The sequence below is a fragment of the Lissotriton helveticus genome, chromosome 7 (genome assembly GCF_964261635.1).
Source record: "Lissotriton helveticus chromosome 7, aLisHel1.1, whole genome shotgun sequence".
NCBI classification, from domain to species: Eukaryota; Metazoa; Chordata; class Amphibia; order Caudata; family Salamandridae; genus Lissotriton; species Lissotriton helveticus.
In genome coordinates this window covers 437,214,861-437,234,365 of record NC_136068.1, presented here as the reverse complement: position 1 = coordinate 437,234,365, position 19,505 = coordinate 437,214,861, and the positions used below count along the sequence as shown (strand labels likewise).

The window sequence follows — 19,505 nt, the reverse complement described above, 5'->3', positions numbered from 1 at the left end:
TGCCCTCCAGATCGATTTAGATCTTTTCTCTCTCCCCCTTTTTTGAATATAATAGGACCCAGAGGTGATACCTCTGGCTAAGGTATCAAATGTTTCCTCGTCCGGAATGCGAAAGCAATCCAGAGTATGCTGGCCGTGTTTTAAAAAGGTAGGGTTGCTGGGCTTAGAGTCTGGTGATGGCAGGGAACACTGCTCAGCATTCGACAACTGAGGATCAGTTTTTTCCACCACTGTTGATGGATCAAAATCCCTAACTATCTGTTCGATAGGTGGGTTGATGGCCGTGAAAGCCAGGCGGGAGGCCGATAGGCCGAAATTAAAGGGCAGCTCAAAAGTCTTTAGTCTCAGTGGCGAGGCAATGCAGGCAGCCAAGAGGTCGTGCCAGAGGACAGCAGCGAGTCGCAAGGAGTCGCAGGGAGCGCGCCGCCCGCGTTGCGAGGCCCGGTGGGGGTAAGCCATCATAGCGGGCACCAGGAGCTGGAAGATGGCACCCACGCTGTGAGAAGACCAGGGCCTGACGGTCCGGCACACATGCTCCCAGCCCCGCCACGAGACGCCCCCACAGCGGCAACACTTAATGACTCCGATGGTAGATGGGTAGAGGCAGGGCCCAAATCAATGGTCCCGTCACAGGGGCCGCTGAAGAGAGGCACCAGGAAGGCCAGAGCCGAGGCCCAGACCCAGCAGTAGGTCTCGGCACAGCGGCGTCGGAGGGCGAGAGATGGTCGAGATGGCGTGGGAAACAACCTTTACAACGCAACCTTTACAACGCACTACCATTACAACAAAACTTTTACAACGCAACATCCATTACAACGCATGCCATTACAACTCATCCATTACAACTCATGACACTACAACGCATACCACTAAAACGCATGTCATTACAACGCAGTCATTACAACGCATACCATTACAACGCATAGCATTACAACACATAGAACCCTTGCACTATCCAACACTTACCCTACTGTTGCACCCCCTGGAGTTAGAATAGTAATTTTTACCCCTACACTATCCAACACTTACCCTACTATTGCACCCCCTGGAGTTAGAATAGTAATTTTTACCCCTACACTATCCAACACTTACCCTACTGTTGCACCCCCCTGGAGTTAGAATAGTAACTTTTACCCCTACACTATCCAATACTTACCTTACATGCAATGTAATGTTATGCGTCGTAATGGTATGCGCTGTAAAGGTAGTATGCGATGTAATGGAATGCGTTGTAAAGGTAGTTTTTAAAAATTTGTGGTAATGGCATGCGTTGTAATGGAATGCGTTGTAATGAATGTTGCGTTGTAAAAATATGCGTTGTGAAGGTATGCGTTGTAAAAGTATGCGTTGTAACGTCATACATCCAGATGGCGTTGTGCTGAGTAGCAGCGATAGGAATTTTTGCAGTATTTCTGGCGGATTATCAGCTTGGCTGGAGGAGCCCACTTAGAGTGCGGCCATCTTGCAGCTGGCTAAGCCACCCTCACCCCAGAGAAAAGCTTGATTAATTCTGATGGTCATCATGTACCCGAGATTTAAAGACATACTATTGTTTCCCCTGGTCTTATCACAATTTGTCACCGGAGACCAGCCACATGTCTGCTCTTGTCTAAGCCTGTAATTTCCATCTTGTAGGATCATCCATAAATACCCCATTAGATGGAAAAAGTTTATCTCTGTGTCTATTTAACCTTGATTGCTCAACATCAGTCACCTCTCCTATCCTATGGATTTCCAAATTTCTCAATTCCAATTACTCTAACCTTTCTTATAGTAGTTGTATTTTACCATCCTCAAATCAATTTTAGGGGCATATGGGTAGCAGTTGGAAATAATTGTCTGTTTGACAACTTGTTATTGATGGCATGTTGGCTTTCTGCATCATTTAAAATACAATACCAACTATGACAATTGACATTTGACACTATTGAGAGAGTTATATGGCCCTTTTTAGTTGTGCACTTTCCCCCTATTGGTCCTGGTACAAGGTGTTTACTATGATGTTGATGTTTGAAACAATTTAACCTTACTATAAAGGGTAGTGAATTTTGTTTTGTGTTGGTTGTGCTCCCCCTTATTAGGTGTGCCTCTGCACACTCCCCCATTTAGTAATGGATAAATTATGGGCTACAGGTAAATTACTATCACCTCCTGCACACCAAAAATCATCCACCAACTGAGTCCTAATAGGCGGGGGGCGTGGCTGAGCCGGCCAAGATGGCGGACGAGCTTTCCTAGAGCTCTGGTCGGCTGCCCGCCACACCGATGACAACCACTGCCACCACACACATGCGACATCCCCCGCTGGCGTGAGGGACTCCCGCGACCACCCCGGGTGCCTTTGAGAGCGGCGGTGTGGCCGTGATGCGCCTGGAGTGACCCGAGTCGATCGCCGCCGGGTCCCACCCAAAATGGCGGCGCCCAGGGACTGACGCTGGAGGTCCCGAGGGACCGGTGCGGACCTACCATAAACGAGCTCCGGAGCACTTCCTGCGCCCCAGAGAACATCCTGCACGCCCGGAGGGTACGGCCGCCCAGGCACCAGTAACTGCGGTACCGTGAGAGAGGGTCTCTCGATGGTGACGCGACCCGCCATTCCCCAGCCCGCCTGGAAGACCCGAAAGGCGCGCAAATTCATCGTGGTCGGACAGCCTGGCCTCTGCGTGTGCGGCCCCTGAAAGCGCCGCAGAGTCCTTACGTGTGCCCTCGCTACCCCCGGATCTACTGCTGGGGACCTGAGTGGTGTGTGAAGAGATGTCCCCGCGGATTCTTCTCTTCAAAATGGCGCCGCCCGCGTAATCCCGCGGAAGAACCTAACAACGAGGCCCCTGAGACCTGCCGAGGCCCCTGTGACCTGCACCCCGGATCATCGGCGGGGCAACACCTCCGAGGGACCCACGGCTACAACAGGTACATTGGTGCGGAGGCCCATGCGCTCCGCAGCCGGCGAGCCCCACACCTCATTGCCTGGACCGGGCCTCCAGTCGGCCCGTTTGAGACCTGCTGGGTGCCGATAACCCACCACAACCACCCCCCGGAGAAGCGGTGAAACAGTAAGGGGCGCGTGACAGCGAGGGAACACGCCAGAAGCCTTCCTAACCCCCAACCGACCCGGCAATGCGGTGAAAAGGTAGGGGGGTGCGTGGCAGTGAGGGAACACGCCGGAAGCCTCCCCAGCCCCCAGCCAGTCCGGCAACGCGGAGGACGCCTACCCGGACCCTGCGCCCCGTTGACAAGGCCCCGCGTGAGTGCGCGGCCCAGAGGTCCCGCAGCCCGGCGGTGACCGGCCCACCCAACTGGGGAGGACTGGACAGGGAGGATCTCGGGAGCTTCAGCCTACCGACATCGCCACGAGAGTCGCGACCAGCACGAGTGAAGCAGACAGATCGCGACGTCTCTAGCAGGCCACGTCGGACCGGTAGGTCATCCAAGCCTCCAATGGGAAGACCACAGAGAACGCTGACCACGACGCCTGCGCCGGCCCAGAGACGCTCGCCCTCCCCGGGTCCCTCGCGCAACTCGAAGACCGGACGGCCGCCGCAAGAGGCGGACATGTCAACGAAGCTTGACAAAGTACTAGCGGCCATCGTACACTCCCGGATGTCCATGGAGACCAAATTCGGGGAATTGGCTTCGGACATTACCCTGTTGCGCGATGACCATAGGAAATTGGCGGACAAGGTGAAGCAAGAGGGTCAAACGCTACATGAACTGAAACCACAGGTCCAGCTCAACCAAAAAGCCATCAAAGAACTGCAGGACAAAGTCAACTTCCTGGAACGCAAGGCGGACGATTTGGAGGGGCGCTCCCGCCGGATCAATCTGCCGGAGGGAGTGGAGGGGGCAGACCCAATTCAATACATTGAGACGTGGATAAAAACGTTCGCCCGGACCCAAGACCTCACGGCATTCTTCTCTGTGGAGAGAGCGCACAGGGTCCCGGCCGGACGCCCTCAGGCTGGCTACCCACTCAGACCATTCCTGCTAAAGCTTCTGCATTATCAAGACAGGGACACGATCCTGCGGGCGGCCAGGCAAGCAAAAATCCTCAGAGTGGAAGACAAAAATGTGATGGTGTTCCCGGATTATTCCCAAGCAGTGCAGCGCCAACGCGCCACATTCCAGGCGGTGAAGCAAACCCTGCACCAACACGGGATTCAGTACGCCCTCCTTTTCCCGGCCCGCCTCAAAATCATACATGAAGATTCAACACACTTCTTCACGGATCCGACGGAGGCTAGACGCTGGTTAGATCATCGCAATCAGACCCTATCAGACCGTGAGGATACACCGTCGAGCTCCGCATCCAACAAACGGCGGCGACTACGATCCAAGAAGGTCACTCTCAAACAGATGAATCGACCGCCGCCTCTCAACACCAAACGTGTCCCGGACTTGGAACAGATCATAGCGGATCGACAGAGGGCCATACAAGCGGCGGCGGAGGTCCGGCAACCAGACGTCGAACGGGAGGTGGATCGTGGCCCTCACATCTTCACATCCGAGGACGAAGGTCAGAGCGATGCCCGCACCTCCAGGGAAGGCTCAGCTTCTCCACCAGCGGTGACTCCCCAGACTGCTGACACGCTCATCTGAGGGCTGCTGACACAGACCGCGGTAAGACCGAGATGCCCGAACATGCTCATCGACGGGGGACGCCGGGAAGCCACACCTAAGGTAATGGTGGATGCAAATGCATGTACAGAGCCGCGGTGCGGCGGGCGGCCTAGACCTGGGCCCACGGCACTACCGCCGCACCAACCCCTCACACCAAACGAACTAGAGACAGTACCAGATGTACAGTTTGGACTTATTGTGCCAAGCAATAGGCCCCTTCAGTTGGGACTGTTTCCCAGATGTTGTTTCTAAGTTACCCCCTTCCCATTTTACCCTGATACCCTTACGGGAGAGGACATTTGGTCACTATGGGGACATGTATGGAGGGAGATTATACGGGCGAGAGTGGCTCTGGTTACGGACAACCGGTGGTGGGAAGACCGACCGACACAACTGACAATCTCACATGACAAAATCCCCTAATACGGATGTTACCTTTATTACACTTAATGTCAGAGGACTGCACACGGCGAGCAAACGTTATGCAGTCTATGCGTATCTGAAGAGACAGCTGGCCCACATAGCTCTCTTGCAAGAGACTCATTTGACGACGACGGAAGCTAGCAGATTACAGAAAAAATGGAGGGGCATGGTATGCGCCACGGGGTACTCTGCATTCGCCAGGGGCACATTGATTTGGGTCAGACCGGGAGTCCCCTTTAGAGAACAGACCAGAGTGGTGGATAAGGAGGGACGCTATGTACTACTGGAAGGGCAACTGGATGGGCAGTCTATCCTGATAGGCAGCATCTATGCCCCCAACGTGGAACAGAATGTCTTTTGGGCACGCCTCACGACCACGTTGGCACACCACACCCACACCCCTTGGCTGCTAGGAGGGGATTACAACTGTGTCTTAGACACGACCCTCGACCGTTCCCGCCCCCCACCGCCGCGCTCACCACTTTACAAACAGACGGGATTTTTCAATACATGGGTCCAGCACTGGACATTGACTGACACATGGAGGGCACTAAACCCCACAACAAAACTGTACTCATTCCACTCCATCCCCCACGACCTTCGAGTACGACTAGATAGATTCTTATGCTCACCTGCCATACATACCAAAGCTCGGCACACAGACTATCTTGGTAGAGTACTTTCAGATCACGTCGCCCATACCCTGACCCTTAGATGGAAACCGCCCCACCCTCCAGTGCCGACATGGAAGCTCCCTCGGGAGTGCCTAACAGACCAGGTATTCACACATGAACATGGGGAACACTTGCAGGAACACTTCCGGCTAAACGCGGGATCAGCATCCTCCAGCCTCATAGAGTGGGATGCGCACAAAGTGACAGCAAGGGGCCACTGCATACAACAAGTGATAGGGGTACGTATGGTCCTAGAACGCGCATTATGTGATGCAGAACGCGCGCTGGCAACCCTGCTACAGGCGGACGACCGCGGAGAAGTGACCCAACAGCGCGTAGCAGAAGCCAAGACGAAATACGCTGAAACACTGAGGGACTTGCGTAAATATAACTTCAGAAAATACGCCACCAGGGTACACCGGGAGGGTAACAGGGGAGGCACACTTTTAGCCTGGTTGGCTAGACAGGATCCCGACTTGAAACCCATCACGGAAATTACGGACCAGTCCGGTCGACTCCAGACCTCCAAGATCGCAATCATGCAAGTTTTTCACGCATACTACTCGTACACATATCAGACGCCGTGTCAGGGTGACCCCCACGCGATGGCCGACTTCTTCCTCACGTTACCCACCCCCAGATCTCACCAGCGGTCCAGAAGGACCTCGACCAGAAAATAACACGTACCGAGATCAAGGCAGCGATAGGAGCACTTGCCAGAAACAAGGCCCCAGGCATGGACGGCTTCCCCCTTGAATATTACCATGCTTTTTCAGTTCCCCTTACCCCACGATTGGCAACCATGTTGGAGGACGCGCTCAAGGTAGGGGTCCTCCCACGTTCCCTCAGAGAATCACTAATAGTCTCGTTCTGGAAACCACACAGAGATCCCCGGCTTCCGTCGTCTTACAGACCGATCGCACTACTCAACTCAGACTGTAAAATCCTAGGTAAACTGTTAGCAGTGAGATATGCCCAGGTCGTACCCCAACTGGTCCATCCCGACCAAAATGGGTTCGTGCCAAACCGCAACATGTCTCACAACCTCCGTAGACTATTCCACATCCAGGACGTGACGTGTGAACAGTTCCCGAATGCAGCTTGCCTAATCTTAGACCTCGAAAAGGCGTTTGATACTCTCCTGTGGCCATATCTGTTCGAGGTCCTTGCGAAGAACAATTTTGGCCCACGCCTTACCGCTTACACCAGGCTCCTCTACTCGCAACTCACGTCCAGAGTCCGGATGGGTACTTACATTTCTCCCGAATTCAGCGTGGAAAGAGTGACCAGACAAGGATGCCCATTGTCACCCCTCTTGTTTGCCCTGGCGGTTGAACCCCTAGCGATACGCCTACGGCGAGAGGTCGTAGACTGGGGTATTCCTCTAGCGCACACATGGCACAGCGTATCTCTATATGCAGATGACCTTCTAATCTACGTTAGAGATGCCACGAGCGACCTGACATGCATCTGGAAAACACTGGAGGAGTTTGCGGACGTGTCGGGCCTCAAGGTCAACTGGAGGAAATCCTCCCTATACCCACTGAGCCCCCGTATGGCCCCCTTTGAAGCCCAGGTAGGCGCCCAATCACTTGCATGGAGTGCTGAGGCCCCCCGATACCTGGGAGTACGGTTGTACCACACCCCGGAGGACATATATGCAGGAAATCATCTCAGAACCCTGGCTGGCCTACGATCTGCGGTTTGCTTCTGGAAGACACTCCCACTGGCGCCTATAGGCCGCGTGGCCCTGGCAAAAATGATTATGGTCCCCCGACTGCTGTATCACTTCGTAAACCTCCCAGTGATCCCACCACAATCATTCTTCAGAGAACTAAACACTCTCCTGACAGAACTGGTGTGGGGAGGGGGCCGGCGACGAGTGGCGCTGTCCACACTCTACCTACCCACCACGGAGGGGGGACTGGGTGCACCGGCCTTCGAAGCATAATTCCTAGCGGCCCAACTCCAGTGGCTGTCCTATTGGACGGCAGGACGTCACACGGGGGAAACCATCACAGCTAATGGTCCTCTGTCGCAGGCCGCGATCGTCCGACTTCTACTGCTGGGTACTAAACCCATGCGAACTCGACCCATGCAAGTATCCATAGCCCGTGCTTGCATGATGCGCATTCACCGCCTGTCCAAAACGCAGCCGCCATATTCGCCCCTGCTGCCCCTAGTGGGTTTCCCACGCGGAGACTCATACTACTCCCCGGGTACACTTCGGGTCTGGACGGAGTTGTCAGTCACGGAGATCGAATCCTTTTTCGAAGACGGACAGTTGAAAACGTTCGCACAGATGATGGACCAATACGACCTCCCCCCCGGGCAGTTCTTGCTCCATAGGCAATTAATAGACAGCAGCCGCACACACTGGGACCCGGATGCCGGTGAACCAACGACGCACCCAGTGATCCACACGATCATGCACATGGGTGTGGGGAGACACTTGGTAACGTGGCTCTACAGAGCGGTGCGCTCGCTGCTCCTTCCCTCTCTTCAATCTTTACGCCAGAAGTGGGAGACGGACATCGGTAGAGTGGTCCATGATAAGTAATGGAGCGCAGCCTAGGAATTTCCCAAAAAAGTCTCCAGAAACGCCAGGTTCCGCAACATACAATTTAACGTCCTCCATAGGGCCTATCTCACACCGGGCCGCCTCCAGAGGTTCTTTCCAGACACCCACTTCGAGTGTCCCCCCTGTCACACTCCGGGGGGGGATTTCAAGCATATGTTCTGGGATTGTTCCACCCTCCGACGTTTCTGGGACACAATCCACCGTACTCTTGAGGAGGTCACGGCCATCGCAAACATGAACACATGGGAGGCATGCGCGCTCGGAATTTTCCACAGACGGAAAGCCGAGAAAACACAACACCGATTTTTATCACTGGCCATCCTCTTGGCAAAGCGCGGAATCGCCATGCACTGGAGGGCCCCCACGGGACCGCCGGAGGCGGCGTGGATTGGCGCGGTTAATAAATGGGGCAAGGCGGAGGAGGAGGTACTCCGTGAGGAGGAAGTACGTGGCCATCGCAAGCACCCCATATCCCTGGAGTGGGCTCAGCTACTGCATAAATTCACACAGGCGACACGCCCCCAAGACTCACCTACTGTCTTGCAATCCCAAATACGACCGGCCACACCAACTCCCACACCTCCATGACATTGTCACAAGTACTGCACGAACGTCATGAGTGGCCGCGCCCAGCGACCCTTTCGCACCAGGACACATATCAACTACGCCCACCACTCACTTGCGCCAGACGACCCGGGAGCACAGACACTGTGCTCTGATAAGGAAACCCACACCCCTCCCTCCAGCTATCCCCTAATTCTCCCCCCCCATGTTATTCAGTTCACCCCTCAGTTCTTGGGAAAGTTAGGAAGCTCGAACTTGACGGGGTACTATCCTTGCATATGGTTCACTGCACAGACCCATAGATAACGATGTCACGATGTCACATGCCACCAGGAACATGCCCACACAGTCGGCGCCTCCTGCGACACCCTCACAGTGACCAACATACCACGAGTTCACCCCCTCACTGACACTGATTGATGGACTCAGGTGAACGGCACGACTCCCCCCGGGATGGTGCACGCGATCTGGTGGGAGGCCACGTGGTACACACTACTGGTTGCACGGATAATGGTGATCGACGGACAACAGACCTCGAACTGGGAAGTGCCGCAAAGTGACTATCTCTACAACTGTATCTCTGTGGTCCCATCTTGCAATGCTCGTATACCTTTATGATTACTGTCGTATTGTTTATGTAATGCAACCTAAAACACAATAAACACATTTTTTAAAAAATTTAAAAAAACTGAGTCCTAATAGGCTTATTACTCTGTTACATTCCTTCTATGGCAACAGGATCCAATACATATTACATCTCTTCCAATAGGTTTGCTATCCTACTCAATTGGATGTCATTATAAAGCTTTATTTTTGTTACACCCTGCCGGAACTAAGTCTGCCTTTCTTTTACCCATTTCTACCTGTCTGAGCCATGCAAAAGGTCTTCTAACAGTGACAAATTAGAGCAGAAGAGTCTTTTCATACAGTCAAATCTCCACATGATGGAAAGGGAGCTTCAGTTCCTTGTGAGGCAATCATTGCTCTGTTCGTATAGAAGCTAATTAATGTTTACAGTACTATTTTGTCAATGAGCCAAAGGGAGTGGCCCAGCATTCTTTGATCTCTGACAGGTGCAGATGGCTTGGTCATTGCCTGCACACACATCTTGCAGTGGGCTGTGGATGGATGCTTTATAGCATTGGTCAGGTGTGGTAATCAAATGAGGGGTTCCCACTTCCTCCTCTCCTCTATACCTTGAGGGAGTTGTAGTGTCCCAAAGTCCAAACAGAGCCTCCATCGCAGTTGGCTGTGAACTGGTGCTTTATAGTAATAATAATAATAATAATAATAATACTGCAAATGGAAATGAAGTATACCATTCCGCACTTAAAGGTCACTGGAAGCGTTGACTTAGTGGAGCTACCTTTGGGGCGTGGAAGTCAGGGAGGCCAACAGCTGGGATACATCTTTGGGGAAATAACCAGGGATCAGTCCAACATCCACTTACCCTATGTGGCCCTCTAATTAGGAATTTAGGGTCACTAATATAATTGAGTCGACTAGACCCTGAGCTTATGGAATGTAAGTCTTATGGACAAATGTTTTTCATTCACTAGAGGTGGGGGTTTACTTTTTTCCCTGACTAGTATAGGAAAAAGAGAAGATTTTTATTGAGATTCTGTCCGGAGGAATTTCCACAGATCCTCTTTGGAATATAAAGGCATGATACCTGTATACCTATTCATTGGCAAAGAAATCCATAGACAAATGACCATCTAAGCATTATTTATTGAAAATAAAGGAAGATCCTTGCCCCTGTAGTCTCGGAATCTTAACATAGACCCCACTAATGTATAAAAACGACTATTAGAACTCAATATTTAATTTTAATCACACCATTCCAATCTTCCTAGATAGTCCTGCTGATGTCCTTCAACATTGTGGGCATTTGAGTGGCACTTTTGATAAACAGATTGCCGATAGAAAAAAGATCTCCCGTTGGGCATAGCAGCTCCCTAGCATTGGTGAGGGCCTTTGCTCCACTAAGCAAACGCTTCTAGTGATCTTTAAGATCCGGACACTGAATACTTGATCTAGGATCCAATATGGAATGGTATTCTTAATTTCTGTTTGTATATATTTGGGAGAGTATATACTGGATCGGACTCTCTCTCAGTCCTCCACATTCAAACTTTATTGCACTCGTCAAGTGTGGTAATCAGGTGAGGGAGTCCTGCCTCCGTCTTTCCTTGATGTCTTGTGGTGATTATAGTGTCCTTAAGTCCAAGCCCACACACAGCAAAAGTGATAAATCATTATTCTTTGCTTCCACAATTCTCCCTCCCGTAATTCAATTCCTGGCTACTTCAATCATCTGTAACACTGTTATTCAGAGCCGAAGATGACTGAAGGTGTGCACATTTAGAGCATTGAACAAACCATGACTATGCAAGGACTCAACAGTTCTAGTCCCTGAACAATACAAAACGTTATAGATCAAAGATTACTTTCACTGTGTCTATAGTCCCGAATCATCAAGGAAGATAAGAGTGTTTCAGCTCCATGTTGACAAGCAAAATAGCTATACTTTGTGCCAAAAGGGATCTCAAGTGATCCAATGCTTTTTCCTTGGAACTCTGGTCAATCAGAGCCATCCAAAGCTAAAGGACTAAGGACCTCGCTTATAGTTTGGCAGCCAAGTACTCTTTCACAAATGTGACGGATATCCCATTTCCCTTACAACAAGTGCATTAGGAAATAATGTAGATGTCATAAGGCAGACGGGATTTCTCTCACAGTGGAGTACCAATTCGACACACTCTGCATCAGGCCCTAAGTTGAGTGCCTACTAAATTGTAATGGGACAGCCTATGTTGCTTTCGCCAAATCCCCCAGTTATTCCAACTTCTTTTGAATTATACGTTAATGGTGATATTAACATCTAGTATTGCTGACAACTTTTTGCTGTCTTTATATCTTCTATTCTGAGATTCAGGCAGTCTTACCTGCCTATCTGATTATGCATGAAAGATCTGCACCAAGGGATTGGGTTTGCATGCTAGTCTGCCAGCAGAAGCCTAACCTCCAGCTCAGTGCTGTGGTCCTTTCGAAGTCCAGCTTACCACACACACTGATGTTAAGTGCTGTGGAGTACTGGCCTGCGTGGATGCTTGTCACTGCAAGAGGATCGCCAAATTAAGGGCTTCTACCTGTAACTATATGCCTCTGTGCTACGTCTTTACAACATCTGTTGTTCCTGTTCCAACAAACAGTTGTACTTCATCAAGACAAAGAAGAACCCCTGCTGTCAACTTCCATCATCGTGCCATTTTCCCATATTCGGCCCTCCTCCTGTCTACAGATACCACCTCCACCTACTGTAGTTGAAATTCTGCCACCATCTGGATTCCAGGACGAATTTGTCTGACCTTTGCTGCAAGTCTCGATGTTTGGTTCACTGTATCTGTCTGCTTTGAGGGGCCAAGTAGAAGGCACCCAGATATCCAGAACACCTGCCCTGCCACATGGTATCTTAGTTCTTAACCCTCTTCTACCTCCTAATGTATGGCTTCACTGCTTGTCTTACATCTTTTGTATACTCAGTTGTACAAAGGTTAACTAACCACAATATGCATTAAGATCCTGGGACTTTAGCTGTAAACAGCAATAACCACCATGGCTACAGTGGAGAAGCGTGGCTCAGTGGTTAGAGGCGGCAGACCCGGAAGCTGAGATCTGCCGTGGACCAGGGTTCGATTCCCCGCCCCGGCGGGTCTCGGGCTCAAAATTCCACGGACTCGACAATTCTCGCTCCGGTGCCTACTCGACTCACGGGGTCACACTCTGCGACTCTGGGCAATAGCTTGCTTAATCTCCACTACGGCCCCTCGCGGCGGGATGCCTGGCTTTCACCTTGTGGATACCCTGCCGGGGTATCTCACGGGGGAATACCAGGACGGGTTCCCTAAGCAAGTGCCTTGAGACCCCTGGGTGATTCGTGCGCTATATAAATCGAAATACATTTACATTTACATTTACTGCAGGGTGACCAACAATGTCTGAACAATAATGACAGTATACATAGACAATAAAGCTCTATGTCCTCCAATTGAATGTTACAATCCTAAATAACTATTGACATGTCAATGTGTTTGAAGGGCCATTATAAAAAAATTCATACTGGTGAATGAAAAATACATATAAAGGTAAGGCACTCAATTACATATAATCTACTGGGTGTATTTTACTACAACGAACAGATGGCTGGGTGGTAATTGCGTAGAGTTGTGAAACAGTAAAGTTAGTGAAAATCTCAGTAGCTCAAAGGATAAGGTGACAGCCATCCTCCATCAACCAGACAGTATAGAAAAAATCCTATACCATTCAGAACAAAACACACATATATCCTGAGCTTGGTTCATCAATAGTAAAAGTCCTTAATAAATCAAGGTTGAGACGATCTTCTTATTCTTCTTTAATTTCACAGCACTTCTCCAAACACAATCCTAGCTGCCAACACGTGTTTCGTCTTTTGTGGTATAAGCCTTAGACTTCCTCAGGGCTATTTCTGTAAAGTTATCCGTATCGACCAGTAGAAATTATTATAAGCAGATATTTAAGGTTCTCCAAAACTGATAGGTTTATCAAATTCTGTGCTCCATGGCAAGGTGTACAGCCTTCTCCAAAAAAGTCCGCCAAATACAACAAATCAACAAAGAACCATTATCGACAGTATCGTCCAGCACGAGTAGTAAAAGTGGCGTCTAGCCTTCTCTAACTGCTTATAATAATTTGTACTGGTCGATACGGATAACTTTAGAGAAATAGTCCCGAGGAAGTCTGTGGCTCATACCACAAAAGACGAAACAGGTGTTGGCGGCTAGGATTGTGTTTGGAGACGTGCTGTGAAATAAAAGAAGAATAAGAAGATCATCTCAACCTTGATTTATTAAGGACTTTTTCTGTTGATGAACCAAGCTCAGGATACATTTGTGTTTTGTACTGGGTGTATTTTAACAGATGGATTTTCGCATTGCTTGTAGTGCTGCTTCAAGGATGTTCGAGCTTTCCCACCATGTACATATGTCTCAACAAAAAGCACATTAGAATGAATCACTTACCTCCTTGATGTCTTCATAGAACATGTACAGCATCCTGTGTGTGTCCTTCTTATCCCAGTAACCACGGACATGCTGGTACCAGGAGCCCCAGCTAACTACATAAAAAGCAGAGTGATGATATAAGAGCACCTTCCATCGCAGACAGCAAACAGTGAGGACTTTAGGAGTCCAATGGATACATTTTATAAGCAGACGACTGCCCACCTAGGTTTCTAATTAAGAACCCGGACCATCAACTTCCGGTGACACAAGTTTCATAGGACATTCCATTGACCTGTTTCCAACTCTTTAATAAGCTAATTTATTCAGATAATTTAAGCACTTAACAAAACTGCCAAAGGTTCAGATTGCTTATGTGTGACATTTTCATAATTTTAGTGTAATTATGAGTGACATTCAACAACTATGAGTGATAAGTTCTCGCGAGCAAAATCAAGCAAGGAATACAAGAGAAACATATAAAAATCAGAAATTACACCCATTTGAGCATAGAGAAACTCTTAGAAGATCTCACATTTGCTGCAAAGCACCAGAAATGGAATGGCACTAGGATGTCAGAGAGGCCCCAGCGCAGAGCCTTAGCCATCCTCACTGACGTTGAGCTCAACTTTGTGCAGACTGCAGAAATGGAGTACAATGCAGAGCTCAGCTCAGGCACTGTAATACCTGAAGTGTGGTACCTGGAAGGGATGGTTTTCCTCAGACCTTGCAATACTGAAATTAAATTGCTAGACAATGATAGTCAGTGAAATCAAAGATTCCCCCTTGCTCCTGCTTTGTAAATAAATACATTAATTTGTATTTGTAAAGCACAAACTACTCACCCTTACGGGTCTCAAGGCGCTGGGGGTCGTTGTGGAAATTAAGTGAGCTATTGCCCAGAGTCACATGGTGCTGAGCTGAGCTGCCAGGGATCGAACCGTGAACCCTGTGCTCCGAAGTCAGTTGCCCTGGCCGATGCACCACACCTCTCCATTTGTCACATGCTCTGTTCCCAACTGTAAGCCACACACATCTGCTTCCATTTTTCTATTCTCCTTTATTCATCCACTTTGCAATCAGATTAAAACAACTACTTTTGCTCACCAATTTATACTCCACCAGTATACAAGTGCACCATCAATTACCAGGAGTCTCCCTTGAGATATTTCTGGTCTTTAAGGATTAGGTATCAGCTTCGTCCATTACTCTGCAGTGAGTGTGGCTGCGAGAGGCTAAGACGCTGCATGAAGCTACCAATTTACTTTATTCAAATCATCTAGTAATAACCAGATATAACTGTGGCAAATGTGTCAGAATAGCCGTGAGTGCAAGAAGGAGTGCAGGGGAGAATGCTAGTGCAAGAGCAGATGTCAGTGCTGCTGTGAGAGAGATTAATGATGCTAACCCAAGTGTGAGTGCATGTGAAAGTTAAAGTGCCAGTACAGGTGCTGGTATAAGTGACAGTGAAGGTGTGAGTGAGCTTACTGGTTCAAGTTCCAGTTGCATGACTGAGGTGCAAATGAGATTATTTAGCAACTTCCATTACAGGTGTGAGGAAGGTTACTGGGATTTGTGGCAGTGAGGTGTGAGTGAGGTTGCTGGTATTAGTGTACCAGCATTTTTATGAGTGCAGGTGTAAGTGAGTTACATTCAATTACTTATCTCCCCATGAACTCGCTAACTTATATATGAGCATCCGTTCTCTCATCTACTTGCTCACTCATTTGTCCACACATGCACTCTCATCCTCTTATTTACCGATTCATCTGCTCATGCACATATCTATTACTCCTTGCAATATCTCATTCCATTATCCATGCATTCTTCTATTCATCCACAAATCTATCCAAGTAGCACTCATTTTATTCACTCACTTATCAACGCACTCAGCCACCCTTTCATTCGTTCATGCGCTCATACACACCTGTACCTCATCTACTCGTGCAAGCATTCAACTATCCAATCAATCATCCATGAATAGTGTGGTCACATATACATCTATACAGATGTATTATTAGATTCTCACAAACATTCACAAACCGCCAAAGACACTCACATGCACAAACTCACCAATCAATGAGCACCTTGGATTAAAAAGGAAGACTTAAGGTCTTTGATAATATTTCCATTATTTTAATTGTCATTTTGTAAATAAGTGCCATCGCCCTCCTTTCGAATTGCTTATTGTTCAATCGAAGCACCTAGCACCATTTTGGAAGGGGGTGAGCAAGCCACATATGCACCACTCGTCAAGGTAATTATCTACCAAACTGTTTACTGGCTTTGAGGGCACGGAATGGAGAGCAGGGTGAGAGAAACCATGCAGCGCACACTCCTCACAACCACTCTTTCCTTGGAGAGTGGAAGTCGGACCACTGATGTTCTGCTTGAAGAAAGCCACGAGGAGTCCTGCTTACGACATGAAGCTGGGGCAGAGCAGAAGCTTCTTTGTTAGCAGTCCGAGGTCCAGCAGAGCACCTCAAACATTGCAATTAGAGGCAATGGAGCCTGTAGAGTCACACTCTAGTGTTTGCGCGCTACGTGATTACGTAGCGCGCGAGGCGGCCATCTTCCGACCGCGCTGAACAGCGCGAGTCGGCAGATATCCCCTGAGGGCACCGGACGTCCCGGCGCCCTCCTGCAGAGTTACTATTATAAATATATTATAATAAATCCAGCCCCTATCACATTTAAGCCTCCTGCCTCTCATTCAGTGTATGGGTGCACCTTTACAATGGCGACGAGGCCGGGATCCAGGAAATGAAAAAAAAAGCGCGGTAGAGCAGAAACCACCACTATTTCTACCCGAGGCCACCCACCCGACCAGGAGACAAGAGGGACGCCAAACACAGCAGGAGGGCATGGCAGAGATGCAGATGAACGAGAGTGAGCAGCCTTAGCCCACCACAGCCACGAACCAGGTACAGGGGAGCAGCGTAGGAGACAGTGAAGCTTGGGGAAGCAGATTAGACACCATTACAGCCCGACTACACGCTAAGGGGAGGATCCACAGGAGGAACCACCTGGGGGAAGCCTGACCAAAAGGAAGACCACCAGGTAGCGGCCCTGGCAGAGCTAGGAGGAGATAGAGCCAGGGGTGCAGAAGGTCCTCAGTTGCAGCCTGTACCAGGAGGAGAGGCGAGTGCACCAGGCAGTCCGAGAGGCCACGTGGCAGACACTGCAAGACGCGCCAAAATGAGCGCGCAAGGTTCAGCACTAATGGCGCCAATCCCATTCCTACCCAAACCAGGAGAACCCCTTATGAAGTGGGAGGATTGGAGGGAGTACATAATGAATTACATTGAAGCCCTGGAAGACGAGGACGGAGAAGCCTTCCTGAGCAAGAGAAAGAAGAGAATACTCTTGCACAATCTAGGCCCAGAAGGGATAAGAGTGTTTCAGAACCTAGTGCCCGCACCCAGACAAGCCGGAGACGACGATGTGTCGGACATGCCAAAGAGGAACTGAACAATCATTACCGACCCGCAGTATGTATCTCGATAGACCGATATAATTTCCAGCAGCGGAAACAAGAACCAGGAGAATCCATTGATGAATACGTAGCTGCGTTGAAGAAACTAGCCACTACTTGCAAGTTCGGAGCACTCCATGATGACTTCATAAAAGACCAGATAGTGATACACACCACCAACAAGAGTGTGCAGGACAAACTGTGGGTGAGTGGTGAAGCCACGTTAAAGGAGGGGATAGCCATTGTAAAAAAGGCCGAACTGACGAAGAGGTGCGCTGACGCAGCTAAGAAGGAACCAAGTCTGAGACCTATGGTGAACAAAGTGGACGATGCAGAACCTGCGGGAAGAATCAAAGCCACGTCGACAGGAAGCAGAGGGCCCAACAAATGGGCCGCGAGGTCGGCGCAGCAAGGGAAACAATACAAAGGTGGAAAGAACACATGCTACCACTGCGGGAGCCAGAACCACGAGGCCTATGACAAAAGATGCCCAGCGTTCTGGGCGAAGTGCATGTTCTGTGGCATTGTCGGATATTATGAAAAAGTGTGTCGGCAGAAGATGAACCGATCCATGGTGAAATACGTGGAACAAGATCCAGAAGAAGTAGAAGAAAAGGAACTAGACGATGAGGACACAGTACTATGCGTGGAAGACCAAGGGCTAGGCGTGGATGGTCCGCGTTCCCGCAAACCACAGTGCGACATGGTCATAGGAGGGGTACAGATCAAGATAGTGGCAGACTCGGGTTCACCGTATACTATCGTGCAAAGAGCAGTGTGGAATGAGAAATTCAGACCCAGCCTGGGTCCAAAGTTGGAACCCCCAGATATAAGACCGGTCACGTACACTGGAGAACCTAAACCCATGGTAGGTTACAGGGAACTGACGTTTGAATTCAAAGGAAGAAGCGCAGAGTGCAAGCTGTATGTGGCGGAAAAAGGACCGTCGGTCCTGGGATGGATAGACCAAGGCGATCTCGGAATACAGCTGGACCCGGGCGGAGACACGCAGGTACTGATGACCGCACCGGAGCGTTGGCCGGACTTCGAGAGGATGAAGAGAGACTTCCCCAAAGTGTTTGGGGGGAAGTCGGCAAATTGGAAAAGTTCATACACCGGCTAGAACTCAAAGAAGATGCCACACCGGTCTCCCACAAGGTGCGAAACGTTCCAATTGCAGTACGAGAAGCCGTGCAGCAAGAACTACGCAGACTGGATGAAAATGACATAATCAAGCCCATAAATTGTGCCGAGTGGTTTGCGCCCTTGGTAGTAGCAACTAAACCGAATGGGAAGGTCAGGCTCTGCGTGGACCTGAGAGAACTTAATAAATGCATAGTAGTAGAGAAATTCCCCTTGCCCTGTATAGAGGAAATGCTAGCGAAGACGAAGGGAGTAAAGTGGTTCTCTACCATTGATCTTACGTCAGCCTATCATCAGATCGTCTTGCATCCAGCGAGTCGACGACTCACATCGTTCATAACACCCTTCGAATGTTATCAGTTCCGCAGGATGCCGTTTGAGCTTGCTTCGGCCGCTGCGGTTTTCCAAAAATTAATGCACTGACTCTTCAGGGACATCGAGGGAGTGCAATATTTCCAAGACGACATACTGGTCATGGGAAAGGACCTGAAAGATCACGACAAGAAATTGGATATGGTTCTCCGAATCTTAGAAGAAAAAGGTTTAACAGCAGAGTGGGAGAAGTGCCGCCTAGGAATGACTTCAGTCACCTACTTGGGACACGAGATAGGGGAACACGGCATCACACCCAAAAGAGAGAACGTGAGAGCCATTTGTGATGTGCCACCCCCCTCCAGCAAGGAAGAAGTGAGATCCTTTCTGGGCATGACATAATATTACAGTAAATTTGTAAGGCATTTTGCCACTAAAACGCACCATCTGAGACAGCTGATAAGGGACAAGACTGTGTTCGCCTGGACGGAGGAGACACAGAAAGAATTTGACAGTCTAAAGATCGACATCAGCCAAGCCATACCCCTCCAAGGTTACGACCCGCATGAACAGTCAGTGCTGACGACAGACGCCAGTGATAAAGGACTGGGAGCAGTCCTCATGCAGGAGAGGAGGAATGGGATGACAAGAAACCCTCAGCTTTGCGTCCCGAG

At 49.7% G+C, this 19,505-nt stretch overlaps 1 protein-coding gene across 2 annotated transcripts in view; it reads right to left on the bottom strand.

Moving 5' to 3' along the window:
- Positions 1–19,505, bottom strand: part of LOC144768561 (sulfotransferase 1C1-like) — a 284,323-nt gene that overhangs the window by 34,434 nt on the left and 230,384 nt on the right. For both annotated transcript variants that reach the window (XM_078652333.1, XM_078652334.1), the window contains one exon: positions 13,923–14,017. In XM_078652333.1, coding sequence (XP_078508459.1) covers positions 13,923–14,017 — 95 coding nt within the window. The remainder of the gene's footprint in view (positions 1–13,922; positions 14,018–19,505) is intronic.